Here is a 23,306-nt window from a genome sequence, read left to right on the forward strand (position 1 = left end):
TTTGTCTACACTGAAAATATCATTTAGCAACACAGATTTAAGGTCTTCGTTTTTAAGTTATTATCAAACTTCAACCTTAGAAGAAGGGTGGGATTTATAGTTTAGAAGCAGCTGGAGAGCCTCCTGTTGTCCCTTCCTTGGCATATCTCCTCTGAATGAAGCTGCTTCCTAGCTTTATCTGACTCATAAAATGATAACAGCTACTGCGAGACTGGATTTCACAAGTCGGTAATTTGCAGTTGTACCTGACAAGACCAGGAGCTCTCAGCATGTTAACAAATTCCATTATCCGTAAAGTAAAATAAATAAGACAGCTCAGTGTTTATAGAGCTGTATTTTTGTTATTGGTAATGCTCATATGCAGTGACTCATTCCTGAACCCTTTCTCCTGAGTTTTATAGGCTACTGCTTTGCCAGGCATTTCACTGGGTTGGTTATCTTCTGTACCTAACAATCTGATTAGCTATAAGGTGTGTCCTTATCTATCCTTCATGTGTCAGCTGCCACAGCTAAGACCGGTAGCACTGCTCTCATGGGCAAGCTGTTATGTGGCAGATGAACAAATACCCTGAAGTCACACTCACTGTCTAGGAGCCTTTGCTCTGATTGCTTTGCTGCTCCGTTGAAAGATCTTTTACATAGTCATTATGAGTTCCTTTCTGTAAACTATACTATAAAATTATAGGTTTCAGCTGTAGTCGTGTGTTTAGTGATTGTTAAAAATTTCAATGAGGCCATAATGAATTCTACTGGCATAAAATATTCAATGATACTAAACATGGTCATCATAGTTGGGCAGCTCCATGACATTTTTATATATTGTATATTCCAGCTTAAGCTGGCCAAACACAAGCCGATTAAAGCTGCCATCTTAGCCCATGCAGACAGAGTCATAGCTCATTGGCCTTTGTATTGGGCACTTGTGACTGCCTGCCCTATCAATGTCTGGCTGGTTTGAAAATCCTGTTGGGTGAGGACCACATTGGTAAGTTGATACAGTTCTTATCCTATGGGTAATGTCAAAATGACATCTACATGATTCTTTAGGCACAAGTACTATTGACAATTTAGTGATTTAAAAGGTTCAGGCGGTTGAGTGGATGCAGAGGCACCAAGCACAACTATGCATAAGTGCAAGAAGCAGCTTTGCACACAATTGTTTCATGCATGGTGTAAATTTACGCATTTGTGTCTTATTTTTGCACAACCTCAGTTGTGGTTGTGGCAGTAAATCAGCCCTTTATGTCTATGAGTGAGACAGAGAAGGGGCTGATATGAATGATATTTAATCTTCGCAAAACCCTTTGAAATATGTTTTAATACACTAGTTTTTTTTAAATATTTCTATAGAGTCTCTTCCCTCTTCTTTTTTAATTATAACTTCCACCACTGGCTGGTTGCTAGCGTAACTGTGACCCAAACAACTAGATAGAAGTTAAAATTCCAAACTCAAGTGCTAGAAAACAAAGCCCACAAAAAGATTTGATAAAATTAAGACAGATCGCAAATGGTCTATTGTCAACATTATACTAAACGTTAATTTTAAAATAAACGAACACTTTAACTGAAACAAACAAAACCACCAACCATTTCAATGGATAAATATATTTTAAATGGAGTTATTTTATGCAAGAAAATAGCGCAGCCCATTAAGGCCGATGTATAACATTTAATGCAATGATGAACAAAAGCAGTCGTTATGTGATGACAGTATCCCTTTATGGTAAATGAGAACAAAATCATGCAAACATGGCACACGATCAGATGTAGAATATAGATTGAGAGGTATATTGCTGTCAACTGCAACAAAGGGACCAAGGAATTCTCTCACAATACTTGAAAGTCCTGAATGTCATGTAGTAAGACAGTGGGAAAAGCAAATAGAATAATAGGCTGTGTAGAAACAAGTGTTACCATTAGAACAGAGGTTGTAATATATTGACAGTTTACCACGAGTGTGCTAGCATTCTGCTCAAGTACAGTGTTAATTTCTGCGGCCCTTACAATGGCTTTGTTAGAAATTAATGCAATATACAGAAGTGTTTTTAGAGCCCCCAACCTTTTGGAAGATGATTGGTTTGACACGCTTTGATTTAGGGATACACCAAATCCTAAAATAGGATTCACCCGAACCCTGAATCCTTAACAAAAGATTTGGCCTAATACTGAACCCAATCCTAATTTGCATTTGCAAATTAGGGAACAAGGGGGTGAAAGAGAACCGCGCACTCAGTGAGCTGTTAAAATTTTTTTTACTTCCTTGTTTGTTTGACGAAAATTCTCCTGATTTTTAGGATTCAGATTCTGTTCGGCCAGGCACTTGGAATCAGCCGAATCCTGGATTCGGTGCATCCCTACATTCATTTTATAGATTAATTTGGGTTTCGCTGGGCCCTATACACTACAAAGCCTCCATAATTCTGTCCACTCCAAGCAGCTGTGGGGTGTGCTCCCTTTGTTACAACCATTGCCTATTATCTACAGAAGGAATTGGAGAAAGCCGTCTGAAAGCTAAACCAACATGATATCATAATTGCCTTGTACACTGCAGTCTTTGGTGATTAGAGCTAGTTATGTGTTGAGGTAGGTGTTCAGATTCTACAGAAATGTAAAAGGATTATTACCTTGTTTTCTTATCTCAAACAATCACACACAGCTGTTTTCTAAATAAAAGAGCAAACCCTAGGCACCCAGTGTTCAACAGAACTTGTAGCATTAGGACCAATAATAATTCCAGCATAGTTGACCATACCTCTGAAAAGTGCATTAAAAAATATCTCTGACGGCCTCTATTGACTTGATTAGGAAACACCTTAAACTGCTTATACATAGGCCTGACCTCAAGCCAACTAAACACCTTTGGGATCAGTTAGATGGCTTACTGTGTGGACCAGACCTCATCTACCAAAGTCAGTGCCAAGACACATTCATGCTTTTGTGGCTGAATGATAGCAGGTTCCACCAACAATGCATCAATAGATTGGTTTGCAACTGAACACAACTGTGATGGAGCATGAATAGATTTGTAATCCATCACTTGGGATCTTTATGTTATTATGTAGCCAGCAGTCATCCATTTATTTTCAAGCAACCAAGCCAGATTTACAAAAATTCTCTAACAGGAATAATGTGAAGAGACATTACCTTAACATAGGTTTTGTATTTGTAGGTATCTTTAAATAAAGCTCCTAGCGAGAAGCAGTGTGGTTATTAGAGAAATGGAGGCTGTTCTGGTTACAATGACTTGCACTGCAATATACCAGTGTGTTTCTCATACCCCAACCCCCCTGGGTTAATTCAGTACAGGTATGGGATCAGTTATCCTGAAATACGTTATCAAGAAAGCTCCAGAAAGGCCATCTCCCATAGACTCCATTTTTATCCAAATAATAAATTTTTTAAAAAATGATTCCCTTTTTCTCTGTAATAATAAAACAGATCCTTGTACTAGATCCAAACTGAGATATAATTATTCCTTTGCTGGAAGCAAAACAGGCATATTGGGTTTATTTAATGTTTGCATGATTTTCTAGTAGACTTAAGGTATGAAGATCCAAATTACAGAAGGATCTTTTATCCAGAAAACCCTAGGTCCTGAGCATTCTGGATAACAGGTCCCTTATCTGTACAATGATCTATTATAACTGAGCTATTTAACTTACTGTGCATTAGTTTGCAGTGCATATTGCTATAAAATAATAGCTCCATCATATTGTGCATATTGCCCCAGATCCCACACTAATTGTCTCAAGGGCCAGTTAACCTGTCGGTAGGTATTTGGAGTTAGTGAGAAATCCTGGAAACCACGCAAGCATGAGAACATAAAGAATCCTTGCAGATATTGCCCTTTCCGGAATTTAACCTAAGCCCAATAGGGGGCAACTAGTGTTCTCTGCAAGACTAAAATAAACTTGGAAAACAGTACATATTATTGGAGCTTGCTTCTGTATGTTCTTTATACTGCATCTGCATTTCTGGAGGTTTATAACCTGTGTTCTTATATATATTTTTTCAAATATATATATATAAATATATATATATATATATATATATATATATATATATATATATATATATATATATATATATATATATATATATATATAATGTAATATTCAAGAGAACCAGCACTCCCATATAAAAAATTCTCATCTACTGTTGCATCAATGTCTAACGTTTCAGTCCCTGAGAAAGGTCCTAACAAGGACCGAAACGTTGGACATTGATGCAACAGAAAGAAATGAGAATTTTTTATATGGGAGTGCTGGTTCTCTTGAATATTATTTTATATATATCCTAGCTGTGCACCCCGGCTTGGCGTGCGGATACTCACTGGATATATATATATATATATATATATATATATTTCAAAGCTGCAATGGGGCTGTTGCCATGCTTAGAATTTTGATCAAATTTCCCTATATTTCTTAGCTGCAGGATGCCCTGATGAACAGAGAAAGAGAGCTGGAAACACTAAGACTGGATACGGAGATACGGGAGCAAGCAGCCCAGGCCACGATTGCTGAGAAGACTACAGGTAATGCACCACCCTTACGTAGGTAGCCCATGTGTTTGCTAGAATGACGTGGCTCACTTAATAAAAGCTGTATTTACTCAGGGAGGGGAATGACTTATTTTTCTGGACTTTTTGTTGGCGGTTTGGAGCTGCTTGTGTGACTTTGCATTTCAGATCCTGGTACCGGTATTAGCAAGGACTCTGCCTGCTTTCAAACTGATTTGGGCATTAAACGGTTTGTTAGCACCATGTCAATCCAATCACAAAGAGTGTGTTTGTTTAGTTGGAAAGGTCTTGAACAAACAGTCAGAGAGGGAGAGAGGAGGAGGAGGGGGTGCAAAGGAGGCATAACAAGCCAAGAATCTGTTCTTCACTTTAAATGCTTTTCTCATCATCCCTGGCTGCCTTCAAGCAAAACTGTTGTCCTTTTCCATTAAAGGGATATGAAGCCTAATAAAGATTATTCAAGTATTTTAATAAAAAAGAATATGTATATATTATTGCTTTTAGACCTGTACCCTGACTTCAATTTCGAAAACTGAGTACTGCCTGCAAGGTGTTTGTATTTTCTGGGTTTACTGCTAGTACTCTGTTTTCCTTCCACACACTGAAAACATGCAGGCAAGTTATTTGGCTCCTGATAACATTGACCCTATTGTGTGTTCTGTCACACTGTGTAACATTGCTATATAAATATAAAATAATTATAATAATGGGCACCATCTTTGTTTATAAATAGACTTTCTTCAATACCAAAAACAAATTCTCTGAATTTACCCTAGGTAGCTTAGATATATCATGCCATGTATGTCCTATTCAACTGGAGGTCTGCAGGTCAGACCCTCCAAGAAATATTTATGTGCCCCAGCATGCTCTGGATTTCCATGATCCAGCATCATTATTTTATAATAATCTAGACCCCAAACATTTTAAATTGTGAATATGTCGCCCAAACCATGGAAAATCTTGGACAACATTGTCCTATATTAACAACAAAACAATTTCCTTGTGTTATCAGGGTGTTGCTAATCCATTTCTTGCAATGTCGATGCCCAACTGCTTGAAAGTCATCCCTGGTCTACAACTACAGGCATTTACAAATTATTTTGCACAAGATCTTCCCAAGCTGTGGCCCTGTTTATTGTATATGACTGGGAAATATCACAAGTTGAAAGAGGTTACTACTCTGTATTGTAGGCTAAAAATCTGAAGTTCTAATCATTATTTTATTATCATGTTACCCAATACAATGTCAAGGGCATTAACTCAAGGGATGAAAACAGAATTATGCCTCTTTATAGGTCCCTGGTAAGGCCTCATCTGGAGTATGCAGTACAGTTTTGGACTCCCGTCCTTAAGAGGGATATAAATGAGCTAGAAAGAGTGCAGAGAAGTGCAACTAAACTGGTTAGGGAGATGGAAGACTTAAATTATGAGAGTAGACAAGGTTGGGGTTGTTTTCTCTGGAAAAAAGGCACTTTATGAGGGGACATGATTACACTTTACATACAAGAAAATACTTCAGCAGCACTCCGATTATGGTGAAAAAATTGTTGCTTTATTCGTGCCTCAAGCTAAGCGCTTAGCTTGAGGCACGAATAAAGCAATTTTTTCACCATAATCGGAGTCCTGCTGAAGTATTTTCTTGTACGTGAATCAGACCTGGGCAGACAGAGTCACAGACGGCACCAGACGCTGCAAAGAGTGGTGAGAGTGTGTGTGTAGCACTACTTTGTGTTTGTTTGATTACACTTTACAAGTACATTAGAGGACATCATAGACAAATAGCAGGGGACCTTTTTACCCATAAAGAGTATCACCGTACCAGAGGCCACCCCTTTAGACTAGAAGAAAAGAACTTTCATTTGAAGCAACATAGGTGGTTCTTCACAGTGACAGTGAGGTTGTGGAATGAACTGTCGGGTGATGGCTGATTAAGTTAATGCCTTTAAGAATGGCTTGGATGATTTCTTGGACAGACATAGTATCAAAGGCTATTGTGATACTAAACTCTATAGTAGTATAGATATGGGTATATATAATTTATGAGAAAGTATGGAGGGGTGTGTGGATGGATGCTGGGTTTTCATTTGAAGAGGTTGAACTTGATGGACTTTGTCTTTTTTTTCAACCCAATTTAACTAGTTCTTTGCAATTAATGTTTTTTCATTCATATCAGTGCTTTTTATTTTCCATTTGTGTCTACTACAAGACACAAATGGAATTTCACCCTTCTTGTAAGCATAGACCCCTCTTCCCAACCAGACTCCCAATATCTCACTGGTCTGTTTCCAGTCCATACCTTTCGGCCAGTGATTGCCTACCAGGAGCATGCACACTGGAAGCTAGAAACAAATTGATTTCCAGTGCACATGCTCCTGATTGGAAGTTGATGCTAGGAAGGAGGGGACAGGAAGCGATAAGGCGTAAGGAGTAGATCAATTTGGTGTCTGTTTTGTGTGGTTGGTGAAGGGTGACCTGTGCAGTAGCTGTATGCTTACAAAATTGGTTTAGTTCTTCGTAAAGGCCAAATAGTTTGGATATACGGACGTTAAAGGTGTTCGCTTCCAGAATACCTGTGGGGACCTGCTTCATTATTTCTAGAATCAGGAGAAGCAGCAGAAAACAGAAGGAGATAAAGTACAGCTTTTCATTTTAATTATATCTTCAATTATGTTTAATGAATGTATATTGTAGCTCATCCTTTGTTGGTGAACTGCATATCAGTTAACATTAGTCAAATAACTTTTCAGCAGCTCAGAGCTGATCATGTTCATGAGCTAGATATTGAAATATTTGATAAAGACAATTTAAAAACCACAGGGATCAAAGGTGGCTCAGGTAATCCATAAAATAAAGGAAATGTATGGCACAGTATTAGAGACAACGAGCAGATTGATGGATGGTATTTTGCTGAATTTCCATTGGCCATCTGTGCAGTAATAAGGTAACCTCCACCACTATTACCAGATAATACCTTAATACAACGATTCTCATATTGAATTCTGTTATCTGTACAACACATGTGAAGTGAGACCCTGCTTTGGGAGAGGCTGCATCTGTTTCTACAGAGGCCAGATAAACTTTGTCCCATAAATGCTGCTAATAATTCTTATATAAAACTGCCTCTATAGAGCTGCTTATTAGGTATACAAAGAAAATACATCCGGCATAGTAAAGTACAGTACAGGTAAATACATTATGTGTCAGCAGTCACCTCTTAAAAAACAGATAGACCAGCGGTGCCCAAACTTTTTGCCAGATTTGGTGAGGTGAAAATGTGTGGGGCTCGACCATTCAGCCCGACATTCTTTGAACCATTAACATTAAATTACAGGAATCGAGTTATCGTAGCAGTAATATTTGGGCACGTTAGTGAAATGATCTGCCACATGGTCTATACTGCTGCCTGTGTGCTGAAGGTGTTAGCAATAGATACGTACTGGAACGTAGTGAAGCCATACTTCTTTAGTTTACTGTACTGGCACGTCAGTATGTCTATTGACAGCTTCAGCCCTAAAGAAGTGTGCGTAGTAAGTAAGATGTGCCTTAATATTACTGCTATTGGATTCCTGATTGCACTGTGCTGGGGGGCCTCATTATTTTTAATTTCATGATGGAGGCTGAGGGCCGGTGTAAATTTGAAAATGGCCACAATTGGCCCCCGGGCCACACTATGGACATGCCTGAGATAGACTGTGTAGTTTACCTATAAATTATATGCTGTAGCTACATTATCTACATTAATAATAATGCCCCAACCCAAATTTGTATTAAGTTTTGTATGGCACAGAACAGGCATGGAATTCCTTAACCAGAAAACCCATTATCTAGAAAACTCCAAATTATGGAGATGGAAGGACCATCTCCCATATAGTCCATTTTAAGCAAATAATTATTTTTTAAAAAATTATTTCCTTTTTCTCCGAAGTAATAAAATAGTACAGGTATGGGATCCGTTGCCTGGAAAAGTTCCGATATACGGAAAGGCTGTCTCCCATAGACTCCATTATAATCAAATAATGAAATTTTAAAAAATTATTTCCTTTTTCTCTGTAATAATAAAACATTACCTTGTACTTGATCTCAACTGAGATATAATTACTCCTTATTGGAAGCACAACCAGACTATTGGGTTTATTTAATGTTTACATGATTTTCTAGTAGACTTAAGGTATGAAGATCCAAATTATGGAAAGATATGTTACCTGGAAAGCCCCAGGTTCTGAGCATTCTGGATAACACATCCCATACCTGTACCTTGTATTTGATGGTGACTAACCCTAAAGAATCAATATTGGGGGCAAAACAATCCTATTGGGTTAATTTAATGTTAAATTATTTTTAGTATACTTTAGGTGTGGTGATCCAAATTATAGAAGGGGGTCCCTTATCGGGAAAGCCACAGGCCCCAGGTATTCTGGATAATAGATCCTATACCTGTATTGCATAGCCCTACGTTGCACCTGTAAACAATATTTCGAACATTACACAGACTGTACCAGAGACCTGCTCAGCATCCATTAGAAAAGACCCTCTAAGTGCTGATCTGGTACCTAGCTTGCCCAGTGCCTCATCTTAGCATCTTGAGCAAACCACAGTTATCCAAAATTACATTCCCTTAGTGCCAGACCCACCCAGTTAATTGGTGAACCCTTAGGCCGGTGGTCCCCAACCTTTTGTACCCTTGAGCAACATTCAGATATAAAAATAACACTGAACTCTAATGTGGTTCTCCAGAGTGAAATGTATGCTGACCCCTGGTTTTTTATGCAACCAAAACTTGCCTCTAAACCAGCAATTAAAAAATAAGCACCTGCTTTGAAGCCACTAAGAGCAACACCCAAAGTGGTCCCACTGGTTGGGGATCACTGCCTTAGACTGATGGCAGACGAGGAGTATGGCAACTGTGATAAATCTCCTCTTCTGCAGGTGGCTAATCTCCTCCAAACGCTTCCCCAGCGGGGAAATATGCGGCACTTAGTTTTTTCCAAAGTTCCATCTCTAAAAAATCTTTGGGTTACTTTGGAAAAATGAAGCGCCGCATATGTGTTCCCATCAGTGATTTAGATTAGTCACCCGCAGAATACCAACTACCCCATTGAATTTGGTATAAACCTTAGTGACCCACTGGAACATTCATATTTTTTCATTCCATCATTTTGTTTTCTAGAGCATTTGATGAAAACCTTTAGTGGGCCTTTAATATGTACACAGCTTCTTGAGTTGTGGTTTCCCCCAGTGCCCCCAAAGTCTTTTACACAAACCCCCTCGGTGCTCATGCAGTGTTCCTGAAGAAACAGAGGCAGAAAATCAATTGGTATTAAAGGAGAATCAACCTGTATTAAAAAAAAAAAAACCCTACCCTGGGTAGAACTCCCCCTCCCCCACCCCGGGCAAATGCCCCTAATTTTTTACTCACCCCTCTGTGCAGATTCTGGCCTTGCAGTTCACGGCAGCCATCTTATTTTTTCGGTCTTCTTCGGAAGTTTTGGCGAATGCGCAAGTTGGAGTAAATTTCCTGTCCCGAACCACTGCGCATGCGCTGAAAGTCACAAAAATTTCTCAGAAATTTTCATGACTTTCGGCCCATGCGCAGTTGTTCGGGAAATTTACTCTCACTGTGCATCCGCTGAAATGCCGCCAAGACACGAAGATTACCGGAGAAGAAGAATATGTCTGCCGTGAATGATGAAAATTTGTGCGAATAAAAGGGAGGAAATGGAACAACGAACATCTGGGTGCTTAGGGGTGCCCGCTATCTTAATCTGGCCCTGACTGTACAGTATAGAAAAGTACACACAGATAGGACAAACTGTTATTTATTTCTTCATACATACGCTGACACATTTTATCATCGCTTTACAGAGATTATCTTCCTGCCCCAGTGGAGCTTACAGTCCAAGGTCCCTATCAATTTCACACACACAATGGTCAATTTTTTTCATGAGCCATTTAGCCTGGATGTTTTCGAAGTGTGGGAGGAAACCGGAGAACCTAGAGGAAACCCACACATACACAAGGAGAAAATACAAACATAATATGCTGTGATTAAGTGTGATAGGGTAAGAGACACAGAGGAAGGTAGTGCCTGCCCTGTAGGACTTACAATCTAAATGGGTGGATAATATACAAATTGGAGGGACATAGTGCACAAAGACAGGACCAGATAATGTTCTAGTGCTCCAAAAAGTAAAGGGATTAAGAGAATGCCATCTAAGGACTAATTCAGGGATACAATTCCAGAGACAAGGAGCAGTAAGATAGAAAGATTTAAGATAAACAATGACAGTGGACGGTGGGAAAAGACAGTGGCGGAGGAGACAGCCAGGAATTTACAGGGAGACAAGTGAGGAAATGTAGAGGAGCAGAGGAGTGAAGAGTATTCCATGATAGCAGGAGTTTGTATGCAGTCTGTTGCTTACCAGGCAGCCATGATATAGGTTTTATCAGGAAATTAGCTGAATCTCTCTAAGGAGAGAGCATGATCATTCTACCAGCAGAGGTTAGAACTGATTGCAGGGGAGAGAGGCAGTCTTGAAGACAGGTTAGTAGGAGATTGCAGTAGTCTAAGCGGGATAGGATAAGGCCATGGGTTAGGGTTTAGCAGTTGCTTTAGAAATTTAGAGCATATCTTGACAATATTGTGGAGGAGGATTTGTAATACTCAGCGGGCAAGTTATCTCAGATAGTTAACTTTCAGAATGATGCCTACTGTGTTGTTCACACCACTTTAAACCATAACTATTTGTGGATTTCCACTATGGTCATATCTGATTTGGGCTTTTCTGAGCTTCTAGAGAAAAGATCACTTCTGACATGACCCTGAAGGATGGGCAACATAGGAAATGCAACTGCCCTAAATGCATTTACGTACAATTTTTACATAGACTGCACTTTTGATATTTGGAACGATTTTTAAAATCATGACATTTTATATGAAAACAATGATTTTCTGGGATTTGGGGGCAGGCAATGAACATGTATTTCTCAACGTTTCTTTGACCATAAAGGTTTAGGGTGTGGCTTTGTTCATTGAAAATATAACCGTAAAAGCCTTCTTAATCAGTAGGTATTCACATAGCACTGCATTAAAACATATAATGAGAGGTTTAAACCTTTATGTAAGGGTGGCACTTACTTTACTTATGCCAGTTTGGCTTATTAGCAGTGATATAGCCTTAAAATTCAGAGAAGTTTATCCGAACTTGCAGACAACTTTAGGTCTCATCTCTCAATATGGCTTATTAATCCTATATAATAAAGTTGAAGTGTCTCTGCGTCCAGTCCCTGTGTCCGTGGGATTGCGCTACTGTGCATGTGCCCCACAGACCGTCTCTGGCGCTACTGCGCATGTGCCCCACGGACCGTCTCTGGCGAATTTTCTACATATGTTCTAGCGCCCGTTAATTTAACAGGCTTAATGTCTAGTTAATAATAATAAGGCTTCTAGGGGTTATTGGAGAGCAACCAAACAGAAGAGCCAGAGCGGTTAAGGCTAAAAGAAGCCAAACATCATTTAAAAAGAACCCTAACCTTATTGGTAGTATTGTGCTGGCCACCCCAAAACCAGCATCATCCGTGAGTCTGTTGTGTTTGGGTTGGTACAACAACTTTATAGCAGGTCCTGGACAGGCCAAACTCTGTCTATGGCCCCACTGCATCTCCACAATGAAAAATACGTTTTGTTTGTTTTAAAAAAAAAAAAATAAACAATTTACCTCCATCAGTATCAATAAATCAGTCCCAATATGCCTTCCTTCTTTGTTTCCATTGGTAACATTTACTTCACACATTATAAAAATCAGGCTGTTGCACTAGATTTGTTTATTTGTCAAAAATAAATATACCTGAGGTCACGGGTTTCATTTGTTCAAGAATTCCTAGATATTTGATAAGCGTGTTTAAAGATGGAAGTATCCAAATATGTTGGTAAACATCCCCTCTATATCAGCATTGGGAGGGTGTCCCAAACTGGCTTACGCAGAGGGTGATAATATTTGTCCATGTAATATGACTGCTCTGAACCTTCACTGAGCAAATATTGGAGTATATAGCTAAGCAATGAAAAGCAAAGAAATCCTAAGTGATGCTGTTGTATTTGCTTGGGTTTATTAGCTTGATTATGTTTAGTTGCATGTTTTTGTGTGCACTTACTGCCAGGAACCTCTTATTATTTTGTAGTAACATAGTAATAAGCGAGGTGGAAAAACATCTAAGTTTAGCCTGATGGGACTTCTATTTATATTTAAAGTGATTGAAAGACCAAAAATTGCCATTGGCTGCATTAAACAGAGATATCTTCTGTTTTTCCATTAGTATAGGCATTTCCAAGATGACACTCATCTCATGCTGTTGAACTGTAATCCCCATTACTCCACAGTATTGGCCATTGCAACAAATACAGGGCAGCAGGATGAGCATACAGTATTTGCTATACACCGGTATAATACAAAGGGCATTGCTGTTCAGAGTTTCAAAGTTTTTTTGCCACTCTTGGTGTAAGGCTTCTGAAACCCTGCAATACTTACCGGTAAAGAGTAAAAGCTTTATTACTAGAAAACAAAATAAGCCAGAAAACAAAATAAGATAACAATTTTGCCTTATCAATTTTGTCTCTACTGATTTTATAATCAAATGGCTCCCTCCGGTCAAAACCAGAAACCCTCATCTGTTTTCTAATAGGATTGGTAGTAGCCAATCAGAAATGAGCATTCTACATTGACAATAAATTCCACCTCTTAGCTGATCTGCTAAATATACAGGTGTGCCAATAGGTATGCTATAGGCATTCAGATACCGCTTTACGGGAAGCATTTGCCATTGGTGTCGGTTAAGTGCTAAAACCAATTTTAGCAGAATCTTATACAGCAAGTTTAAATTAAAATTTACCCAGTGCTCTCTCATCTGAAGATCTATGCATTGACACTCACTGGATGACATACTGCCAGTTGTTTCTAATCATGTTAGTCTGCAGTTGGGCACCCGTATTTTAGCCTCTACTAACCAAAATTTCCATCACTGTTACTCAGTTATCCTTAATACCAGATAGCCGTTTAGCACCAGTTTGGGTAACTAAAGAAAAACTGTGGAACCATGTTAGCCAGTAGCAAAATAACAAATAAAAAAACAAACAAATACAAAAAGTATTGTAGAAGTGATACCTATATTGGCTAACAATAAAAATACATTGCAAACTTTCGGAGCACCAAGGCCCCTTCGATAGGCAAAATGCAAATGAAAGCTAGAACTGCACAGCATATATTCTCTTAGATCAGTGAAAGGTATTCATGGGCAATAAATTAGGAAGTTACAGATAGATAGAGATCAAATGTAGAGATAATACAATGAATTAGGGTGGGTTGTAAATAGTCCAGGAGTCTGGATTCAGTTAGGTCACATATTGTGACATGAAACCTAAATTAAGGCCCTGTCTTAATGTGTTAAATAACTCCATACATTTGAATTAATAAATCTTCCTTTCCCGTTCAGTTTTAAAGTTCCCTTTTAGAATTAAGACCTGCATGTCCTGAAGGCTGGGATTTTGACTGCAGAAATGTTGCCCCACTGGCAGGGCAGCCATCAGGGGGGAGAGTTGTAGGGGGCCCGAGAGTAAGGGGGCCCCGGCCATGCCACACTTACTTGATTAGCTGGGTCCCCCATCTTTCTGAGAGCTGCTGACTTCGGGAAGGCTTGGACGTTTAAGGGGCCCTGGCCACCAATTTTCTTATAATGTGGGGGGGGGGGGGTCTGGCCACCAATTTTTTTTTCTTATGTGGGGTCCTAGCCACCAATATTTTTAATGGGAGAGCCCTGGCCACAAATATTTTTTTTTATGGGGGGCCCTGACCACCAATATCTTTTTATATTTTATTTATAACATGTGGGAACCCTAGCCACCAAAATTTTTTTGTTTATTTTACTGTGTGGTGGGGGGCGGATCTGTGGGGTGGGGAGGGCGGACCTGTAGGTGGGGCTTGCGGTGGGCGCAGCCCAGGGGGCCCAGGAAATGTTGTCGTATGGGGCCCTGTGATTTCTGATGGCGGTCCTGCCCACTGGTGTATCACATGATTTGGTGTTGATTTTATGTCTGTGACGGTTCATCCTTGTGCGCAATTTTTCCCCTGTTTCACCAATGTATATGCTGTAGAGCACCTAGTACATGTAATCATGTATACCAGATTGGATGAAGCACACAAATAGTAGTCCAGAAAGGTGTAGACTTTTTGTGTATTCGGAATTACAACTTGATCTTTGCACAAGATGTATTTGCAGGTTTCACATCTGTTGCTGTTACAGGAAAATGTACCTGCTTTAGTTGTTTTAGGAAGAGCACTTCTGACAATCATTTTCCTCAGATTAGGTGATTGTCTATAAGACAAGAGAGGTAGTTCTGGGAATATTTGTTTTAGTCAGGTATCTGTATGGAGCATGGGTTGCAGGTCTCTGGCTATTTTTCTAATAATGTTCAGTTGTGGGTTGTAGGTAACTACAATAGGTACCCTGTTGTTTTCTGTCTTTTCTTTGTAATCCAAGAGTGTGTCTCTGGGTATTTGAGTTGCTCTGTGGATTTGATCATCAATTACCTGCGGATGGTATCTCTGATTAACAAAGGTTTTCCGTAAGGAATTGAGATGTTTATTTCTGTCATCAAGGTTTGAGCAAATCCGGTTGTATCTCAGAGCCTGGCTAAACACAATTGGTTTTATTATGTGATGAGGATGAAAACTGTCCCACATAAGATATGCAGGACTGCCTGTTGGTTTTTGGTATAGGGATGTTTGTATGGTTCCATTTTTGATGTAGGTGGTTGTATCCAAGAAGTTGATGTGTGAGTAAGAGTGGTTAAGTGTAAGGTTGATGGTGGGGTGGAATTGGTTAAATATTTGGTGAAATGCCAATAGTTATTTTTCTGATGCTGTCCATATGATAAGTATGTCATCTATATACCGTAAATAGGTTAAGGGCCTGGTGTTGCAGGAAGCCAGGTAATTTTCCTCTAACTGGGCCATAAACAGATTGGCATACTAAGGTGCCTGTTTGCTTCCCATAGCACTTCCCATCATTTGGAGGTATATGGCATCCCCTAAAAATTTAGGGTCAGGTTTCATGTCACACTATGTGGCCTGACTGAATCCAGACTCCTGGACTATATACAACCCACCCTAATTTATTGTATTATATCCACATTTGATCTCTATCTATCTGTAACTTCCTAATTTATTGCCCATGAATACCTTTCACTGATCTAACAGAATATATGCCTTGCCTTTCTAGCTTTCATTTGTATTTTGCCTGACGAAGGGGCTTTGGTGCTCCAAAAGCTTGCAATGTATTTTTATTGTTAGCCAATATAGGTATCACTTCTACAATACTTTTTGTATTTGTTTGTTTTTTTATTTGTTATTTATGGTAACTAAAGAAAATGTTATACGGAGGGAGGATGTAATTCCTACTCCTGGTGGGAGGGAGGAAGGCTGGCAAATGAATCAATGTTCAGGCCCGGATTTGTGGAGAGGCTACCAAGGCCCGGGCCTAGGTCGGCAGGATTTTAGGGGGCGGCATGCTGCCCAACCACACCTACATTGGTTTAGAAACACTGGGGATGAGCAGGAGATGCGATAGTTTTTTAAATCTCCCGTGCACCAGTCCCCATTGCTCCGGTCCTGATGATGAAAATTTGAATGAATAAAAGGGAGGGGATGGGGGCAACAAAGGTCAGCGGGCCTAGGGGTGCCCTCTATGTAAATCTGGCCCTGTCAATGTTAAATTGTTTGCTAGGGGATTGCTGCAACATACACTTTTTAATTCAGTACGGTATAGAAATATAATGTACCTTATTTCATTGTTATTGACTATTTAGCAAGGCAGTTAGTTTTACTATAGTGGGGTCATGGATACCCACCATAAACAGCATTTTGGGCCCTGACACATGTTAAAAATCATTGTTTTTAAAGGAACAGTTCAGTGTAAAAATAAAAACTAGGTAAATAGATAGGCTGTGCAAAATGAAAAATGTTTCTAATATAGTTTGCCAAAAATGTAATATATAAAGGCTGGAGTGACTGGATGTGTAACATAATAGCCAGAACACTACTTCCTGCTTTTCAGCTCTATAACTCTGAGTTAGTCAGCGACTTGAAGGGGGGCCACGTGGGACATAACTGTTCAGTGAGTTTGCAATTGATCCTCAGCATTCAGCTCAGATTCTAAAGCAACGGTTATGAACTATGTCTGTGCCCCCCCCCTCAAGTCACTTATTGGTTACAGCCTGGTAACCAATCAGTGGAAACCAAGAGAGCTGCAAAGCAGGAAGTAGTGTTCTGGCTATTATGTTAGACATCCAGTCTTTATACATTACATTTTTGGCTAATTTACTATTCTGGCTAATTAACTATTTTTATTTTGCACAGCCTATCTATTTACCCAGTTTTTATTCTTATACTGGACAATTCCTTTAAAAGAATGTAATGGTTTGTTTTAAAGGTGAAAAAGAAAGTTACCATTTAATTGGCCTAATCAGTTTTTGATTCATTAAACTACCACTAGAAATCTAAGGAGCATGGAACAAGTTGATCAATATTGTATAGGCCTATATACAAGAGCCTGGAATAATAATCAAGCAAATTTAATGTAAGAGGGGTCAATGACTGTAGTACAGTGTGCCATGCATGTAAAGGTTTGCACAGTCTCTACTTTTGTATTGTTTTTACAATATATTTGTATGGGTCTTTTTGTTTCTTTGTAGTTAAGTGGGTATTAAAATAAAGTTTTAATTCAAAAGTAGAGGTGGCTAAGTGTGGGTTAATTGTAGGCTCAATTCTGCAGTAAACACCCCTGCCACAGGTGTAATCGCAATATGCATTAGGAAAACAGGAACTGTGAATGAGCCAATGAAGCAGTACTTGCTGCAAAAAGTGTTTATTCCAACAACATGTTTCGGGCACACAGGCCCTTTATCAAGTATGAGCAAGTACTGCTTCATTGGCTCATTCACAGTTCCTGTTTTCCTAATAAAATAAAGTTTTAGTTGTGTATATCAGTCAAATACAATATAAATCAATTGTCTCTCATTGCTGCATATACAGTAGGATAGCAGTGGCCGATAGATATCAAATAGGGTTTAACCTTCTTCCAACTTTCCATACAATCCAATCCAAAAAGTTTTTTATACAGCTTTTTGGATCTTTGAAATATTACAAATGTGAAACAGAATTCACTTTGAAGTAAATATATCCAGCAAACTTAAGATGAAAACACAATATTTACTCCTGAACCAAAACCAGATTAGTTGTGATCAAAAGTGGCACAAGCTGACACTTAAAGCAGATAAATGTATGCATTAATTACCATTTAGAACCTTCATATAATATAGGATTTATATAATTTTCCTTTGTTTATATAGTAGCATTACATTACACAACACTTTGCTTAGATTGTTCATCATTCACATCTCTATTATTACTTCTGCAGCTCTGGTAGAAGAGGTGTACCGTGCACAGCGTGAGAGAGATGAGGCGCTAATGGCACGACTCAGATTGGCCAATGAAGAACGTGATGAAGCTCTTCTACGAGTGCAGAGTCTTCAGTTGTACCTAAAAGAGTGAGGATTTCTTCCCTGAAACAAGCTCTGTATACAAACACTTTCTTTAAGTGTCTCTTTTAATGTTTCAGATTTGCTCTACACTGGGCATACTTCAAAATGTAGCTGTATTATGCTACATGATAATTAAGGCTTACACCAAATGGGCAATCCATAGTGCAAGTCTGATAACTAACATTAAGGGGGTTATTTATTAATGTCTAAATGCTAAAAACGCAAAAAAACAAACATTTTTTTTTACTATAAATTCTAATTTATTATATTCTGATGCTGCAGAAGGTCAGAATCCGAAAATCCGCAATCTCAGACCTGCCCAGGTTGTATACTGTATAAGTCAATGGAAAAGGTCCCTATCCTATTTGGAAGTTTCTGTGGTCTGTGCTGGAATTTGCCAGAAAATCTAACTATTTTGGGCTTTTTGGGAAAACCCTGCAAAATAATCATACGATTTGGGTTTTTGCTTGATTTTATCATGTTTTCCCTGATCCAATTAAATCCTTATTTTTTTAATAATAAAGTCAAATCGTGTATTCTAGTTTGGTCTGACTTTTTTATTTTAAAATAATCAGCATAATTTGGATTTTGATAAATAACCCCCTAAGTGACTGGGAAGAACTTACAATGACTTGCAAAATACAATTGAAGCCCGTTAAGAGCTATTCGGTGCTTTGTGAAACAGGTACCTATTAATATGTATATTTCACTCTCATTATACGATGGGTAATATGTTATTGTCTCAGCTCAGAGAAGCACTGGGATCACTGTTAAATATCTAAACTCCATATGACTTTAGGGTTGTCTGCAGTAGGCAAGTCTAGAGCTCATATGGCCCTTAGGGTCTGCTGGATTTGGATATTCTGAACTCCTGTTAGGGGCATAATAAATTAATCTGCTTTTAATTAGTTCTGACCATATTTATTAGTTTAAAATAATGGATTATTAGAGTCCACAGCTTCCAATAGCTCCACTACTGGTTGGGTTTAGTGGATTTAGCTGAATTTGGATATTCTGAACTCCTCCTAGGGGCATAATAAATTAATCTGCTTTTAATTAGTTCTGACCATATTTATTAGTTTAAAATAATGGATTATTAGAGTCCACAGCTTCCAATAGCTCCACTACTGGTTGGGTTTAGTGGATTTAGCTGAATTTGGATATTCTGAACTCCTCCTAGGGGCATAATAAATTAATCTGCTTTTAATTAGTTCTGACCATATTTATTAGTTTAAAATAATGGATAATTAGAGTCCACAGATTCCAATAGCTCCACTACTGGTTGGGTTTAGTGGATTCTGTGTTGGTTTTTTGGATCAGTTTCATCTGCTGCCCTTGTATGAATAACCATAACCCTCTACTTAAATTTTCTCAGTATAGGTTTATGTTCATATGGGCACCGTAGCTCCTTGACTCCTTTACTTGCCTGTCTGTTAAGTATATTAATTACATTATAAATTGCTTTCTCTAAATACATTTGAGAAGAATAAAGAATGTTTTATCTTTTATTTGGACATGGCAGAGGTGCTGCATTTATAGACACCGAGGCCCTATTTGTGTCAACTGTGGATTTAGAAAATTCCACATAGTTAATGAGTAGCCTTTACTGGCTCAGCATCACATGGGTAAAGTAGAGGTAGTGTGTTTTTTAAACCCTAACAGTGAGGTTGTCATGTTGGCAACATCGCTTATTTCATTTTTAAACTTTTAACTCCCATCTGATCATATCGGGGTTAATGGAAAAAAAGAAACCTAGCTGCTCCCGGTATAATATTGTAAAAAATTTATCCAGGGGTTTTAATTTTAGCAGTAAAAGATGAGGCAGCAGGAGCCCTAATTAAAAAGAATTGATCAATAAAAACATGTGAATCGCCTGATTTATGCTGTCATTTCGGCACATATGAAGAAGTGATCCCTGTAGCTGTATATTGCGGCAAACATTAATAAGTTAACAGGCTGCAGCTGAGGAGAGATGAGCTCGGCTTTATTGAAAGATTCAGCGGAACAGCTGGCTCCATAATGCTGCAGGAGTGCAGGGCGTCCCCTGAAGACACTCAGAGGGAAATTACTTCAGCTCCCAAAGATTTGGAAAGAGAATTCATTTTGCTTCTGAATGGAACATCACTTAGCACTCCACTAGTGTTTTATCCACTCCCTTAACTCATCTCTCTTTCTTGCTACTTTCCTTCCTAGGCTGGAAGATCTAAATCCTGAAGAAAGCGACATGGTAAGCTTCCTTCCAAGGATACATTTCCTCATTGGCTTTTTAAAAAATTTTTCATTATGACTTGCACTTCCTGTACCAGTGTACCAGATTGTACAAAATAAAAAGCACATACCTATTGAACACATTTTAAATGATTTCATCAATATAATTCCTTTTTGATTGCAAGCTCTTGTGAACCCTTGTTTTACATTTATTGCTTGTCCCACTTTGTTGTATTGTTATTGTAAAGTGGCACAACCTTTTATTTGGGGAAAAATTACATTAGTCTCATAGCTTTCCAAAATATTCTGTCATTATGTAGAGAGGGGTAAAGAGCGTAGAGAATAAAGTGCATTATGAGCAGGAGGTGGGACTAAATCATCCCCCTCTTCCCACTTGACTCTGTGGAGTCTGGAAGAAGGGAGTTACTTTTAAATGAGTATGTTATTTTTTTGGCACTGGGAAATATTTGTAAAAAGTGTTTGTCAAACTTTTTCATCATAGCACAATTTAATTGGTGTGTAAAAGCAGGGATGTATCTTTGACAGCAAAGCACACAAAGAACACCATTCATTTCCGTGGCAATTCGTTATTTGTGCCAGATGCTTCACTAGTGTCTGCTGTGAAGAAAGGATTTTATTTTAGAAAGATAAATCTGTACTTAAAGTGCCCATACCTCATATATAAAGGTATCCTAAATGTCTTATATTTAATTTTTTAATATATTTGTTTCATTTTTATCCATATATAATTAGTTCAGTTTTCATAAATTAACATTTGCTGTGAGGTGTTTCCTCTATGGTGCTAGGTGTTCTTAATCACTCGTCCAGTCCTGCTCAAGTCTCAAAATCTTGCAGTGATGTGAACACATTTTTTTTACCGAAGGTTTTGATCCACTGTTGTCCTAATTCTCTTCTAAAAAGACACAATCTCAGCCAGGAATCTGTTGCTTTGTAATGGAAAGACTGGAGATTCAAGCCAGCCATACACGTGCTGATAAAAGCTGCTGACATGGTCCCCACGCAGCTTACGCCCCATGTATGAGGGACCCTGACCTGCCTGCCCAACCAATATCTGGCTACAAATTGGACAGATATCAGTTTGGCAAATTTGAAAAACCCATCAGAGGAGAAACGCATTGTTGTGTAGATGTGATCCTCCTATGCCATCCTGTACAATCTGGTCGTTGGTTTTAGGCTTGATTTGACCCAGTGTTTGGATGGCTAAATGGGCCAAGATCTGTTTGGTGAATCTCACTGTGTATGGCCACATTAACTCTGACTACCCTTTCCTAATGGTAACTAACTTACTTACAAATACAAACTTTTTTTTTTTTTTTTTTACAAATCAATAGCAACAGATTCAATACCTGGCGATTGTAACTATTGAAATGCAATTAAAGAGTAATAGACATTGTAAGCATAGCTTATTATGGGCATAGAGCATGTCTGCACCTTTACTCGCACCCGCATATACACTTACACATTTGACTGGTTTCTGTTAGAATAATTGCCTCATCTGCCCACTAGATGGAAATATTGTTCTGGAGTCTATGGAGAATGATTCAGCTGAGACAAGCAAGGAGACAGTTCACACTTAGAAGTATAAATAAGAATAATTAATATTTAATCATTACTTATGTGACTGATTATTGTGTGTACTGTAAATGCTAGATAACTCTATTTTTTAAATGGAAGGTAATCAAGCATTCTCCAGAAGATGTCCTCTTTCTGCATATTATGATATGTCCAGTCACTCACTCTCCTTTTGTATGACCTACAGACACTGCAGCAGCTATTGGCCCAGTTGGGAGAAGCAGAAGGAGGTGCTGCAATTCAGCAAAATGGAGCACTTATACTAGAGCGGATTCGGCAAAGTCAAGAGAGAAGAGAACATATCACAACTGAAGAAATGGGAGCCGTCATCCAGGAAAGGGATGCTGCTCGCGCTCAGGTCAGGAACCAGCCATAGCGTCTTGTTTTAAATAGGGAAAGTAGTTTTTTTTATCATATTGATAGGCTAGCTATGAATTCACTTATCTGGTTGTTGCCATAAGTGATGTGTGTGGGTCTGAAACCTGTGGGTCAAGCTGACACAGCACACTACATGTGGATCTCAGGCAGGTAGCAGGTTCTAAAGGTCAAGCCAAAACCCCTCCGAGCTGTCGGTTATGTCTCTATGTGTCCACATTGCAGCCTCAAAGGATAAAGGAGACCTAGTGTGTGGAAAAACAAGAAAGCGCCAATGCATTATACTCATTTAAATTTTGAAGGAAAGTGCTCAAAAAAAATTTATGTTTGGGGCTGATTTATTGAAAAATTTCTGCAAAGACCCTACTGGCCTTGCCCAACCACTCCGCTTCCTGTTTCCTCCTTTCCCAGGCTGTGCAGGGTAGCCGGTAGTACAAACTGCACTGTAGGATAGGAACCAATCAGCAGCTATGCTAACATTATAAGGGACTGAATCCTGTCTCTGCTTGTGTGATTGCATGGCTGTGATTGGCTACCCCCCTCCGACAGTATTTCTGCCAGGGACCGTTAGGACACGCCAACCCTCATTTGAAACACAGATAGGGACCAGAGAACATCTGTGGGGAGCTCAAATAAAGGAGGCATTTTTAAAGACAATATTAATTTACACCCAAAAGTAAAACCAGCACAATATAGTATACATTATTGCCTACACAATTACATTTTTTTTTTTTTTTTTTTTTTTAAAATGTATCCTATGTGTCTCCTTTACTAGGGAGTAGCTATAATAGGGTTTCAGCTATACTTCCTACCTGAGTGGCCATGTGCAGCAGATGGAGGAGGCAAGATATCGGGCAGTGCTTTTGAATAATGGGTCAGTCTCAACTAAAAATATTATTTGTCAAACACCATTTTTAGCACCTGGATGCCAGGTTGTCTGATGGGAGAGGAGCCTCACATCCAGCTTACTGCTTCAATGTATTTGTTTCTGAGAAAGATTTATGAAAGATCAAATGC

At 38.8% G+C, this 23,306-nt stretch overlaps 1 protein-coding gene across 1 annotated transcript in view; it reads left to right on the forward strand.

Moving 5' to 3' along the window:
• Positions 1-23,306, forward strand: part of mipol1.L (mirror-image polydactyly 1 L homeolog) — a 183,213-nt gene that overhangs the window by 35,662 nt on the left and 124,245 nt on the right. Inside the window, exons 5-8 of the mRNA XM_018231144.2 lie at positions 4,432-4,537; positions 17,990-18,119; positions 20,307-20,340; positions 22,102-22,272. Of these exons, the coding sequence (XP_018086633.1) occupies positions 4,432-4,537; positions 17,990-18,119; positions 20,307-20,340; positions 22,102-22,272 (441 nt within the window). The remainder of the gene's footprint in view (positions 1-4,431; positions 4,538-17,989; positions 18,120-20,306; positions 20,341-22,101; positions 22,273-23,306) is intronic.

Source organism: Xenopus laevis, chromosome 8L (genome assembly GCF_017654675.1).
Source record: "Xenopus laevis strain J_2021 chromosome 8L, Xenopus_laevis_v10.1, whole genome shotgun sequence".
Classification (NCBI taxonomy): domain Eukaryota; kingdom Metazoa; phylum Chordata; class Amphibia; order Anura; family Pipidae; genus Xenopus; species Xenopus laevis.